This window comes from Pteropus vampyrus, unplaced genomic scaffold (genome assembly GCF_000151845.1).
Source record: "Pteropus vampyrus isolate Shadow unplaced genomic scaffold, Pvam_2.0 Scaffold506, whole genome shotgun sequence".
Classification (NCBI taxonomy): domain Eukaryota; kingdom Metazoa; phylum Chordata; class Mammalia; order Chiroptera; family Pteropodidae; genus Pteropus; species Pteropus vampyrus.
The window spans coordinates 13,378-15,359 of NW_011889287.1; the positions used below are offsets into that span (position 1 = coordinate 13,378).

A 1,982-nucleotide genomic window follows, 5' to 3' on the forward strand; every position below is an offset into this window, starting at 1 on the left:
GTTCTGATGTCTGTGATTTAGAAAGGAAGGGGATTGCCTATTATGAAAGTGAGGATCCTGAGTTAACGGCCTGTGAAAATGGAGAGACTAGTTAGCCACATGATACGGAAATAATTTCTATCACAGAGCGCCACAGTTTGTATCACGTGTAAGCAAAAGAGTTACATAAGTCATAGAATGAGTCAGGGGTATGTTATGGGGCATATCTGGATTTGAATGTCAGTTCTATCAATTAATAGTTTTGTACTTTAAGAGGGTTTCCTTACCCCAATTTTTTTGGATATGGAAACTGAGAAGCAGGAAATAAAATAATCTCTAGTTCCCATGAATTGAATCACTACAGGTGGATTTTCTAGTACACATAAGGTCCACTGCTGAAGTTAATTTCTTTTCTTCATCTAACTACAGGGTAAAGTTCAATGGTCTTTGCTATTATGGATACCAGATCATGGAGGAAATCATACTATTTCATCTGACTGGTATCATCTGTTCTGCAGCTAAAGAGCTGAATAAACCTGAATGCATGGCAGGTTGGAATCATACAGGTGTGAAGGAATTCATTCTGGTAGGTTTAACGGAAAATCCAAATTTGCAGATCCCTCTCTTTCTGCTTTTTACCTTTATTTATTTTATCACTATGGTAGGTAATTGGGGAATGATTGCTCTGATTTGGTTAAATGCTCAACTTCATACTCCAATGTACTTCTTTCTTAGCAACCTCTCTTTTTGTGATATCTGCTACTCTTCTGTCTTTGCTCCCAAGATGCTGGTCAATTTCCTATCAAAACACAAGTCCAGCACATTTTCTGGCTGTGTTTTGCAGAGTTTCTTTTTAGCAGTGTATGGAACCACAGAGGGCATCCTCCTGTCTATGATGGCGTATGATCGCTATGTGGCAATAGCCAATCCCTTGTTGTATGCAGTCATTATGATCCAAAGGGTTTGTATCCAGATGGTCCTTGCATCTTACTTGGGCGGCCTCATCAACTCTCTGACACACACAATAGGTTTGCTCAAACTAGACTTCTGTGGTCCTAACATTGTGAATCATTATTTCTGTGATTTTCCTCCTCTTCTGAGGCTCTCTTGCTCTGATGCACATAATAATGAGATGCTGCTTTTGGTATTTTCTGGGATCATTGCAATGTTCACTTTCATTATTATCATGGTCTCTTACATCCGCATCATCATTGCCATCCAGAGAATCAGTTCAGCTGAGGGGAGGCGCAAAGCCTTCTCTACTTGTGCCTCCCACTTGACCACTGTGACCTTATTCTATGGCTCTGTGACCTTTAGTTACATGCAGCCAAGTTCACGGTATTCCTTGGAACAGGAGAAGGTCTCTGCTGTGTTTTATACTTTGGTGATCCCCATGCTCAACCCACTGATTTACAGCCTCAGGAATAAGGATGTGAAAGATGCAGCAAAAAGGTCTATATGCTGGAAGAGAACCTCAACTTGACTCAGTATCGTCTATGGCTTTGTTAACGTAACATTAACCTGCACATAGATAATTTCTTGAAAATTGTATCACAGATATGATCACATGTTGAACTATAATCGAGGTACTTTTATGCAAATTGACACATAAACGATAGTTAACTATTCTTGCAAATTTGTATTATCTTTGAATCTCTTCTGTTAGTTTAAAATGTTTCATAGTAAAAAGTTAGAAGACATAGGTAAAAGTACTTATAAAATAATGGAACATTCTTTCTTCTTGGTGGAGGGAGTAGCTTTTTACTAAAACAGCATTTTTCAAAAGTAACAAGAAAAAAAGGAAGATGTAGACTTTGTATGTTTATAAAACTGAGTGATTATTAAGAAACCCAGAACTAGAGTGGTCTAGAACTCAGAGATATGTAGACATGGAGAGGTGAGTTGACTTTATCTCAGTGATTCAGGGCACCCTTGAAAATGCAGACTTGATGCATGAAGGGCTCTCCTAGCTTTCAGAGGAATCAGTAGAGCTTTGGGCAGAT

At 38.7% G+C, this 1,982-nt stretch overlaps 1 protein-coding gene across 1 annotated transcript; it reads left to right on the forward strand.

Annotated features, from left to right (window-relative positions):
• Nucleotides 1-523: 523 nt before the first annotated feature.
• LOC105307635 (olfactory receptor 1052-like) lies at nucleotides 524-1,462 on the forward strand. Its single transcript, XM_011383204.1, has one exon. The coding sequence runs from the start codon at nucleotides 524-526 to the stop codon at nucleotides 1,460-1,462; it is 939 nt and encodes a 312-aa protein (XP_011381506.1).
• The last annotated feature ends 520 nt before the right edge of the window (nucleotides 1,463-1,982 follow it).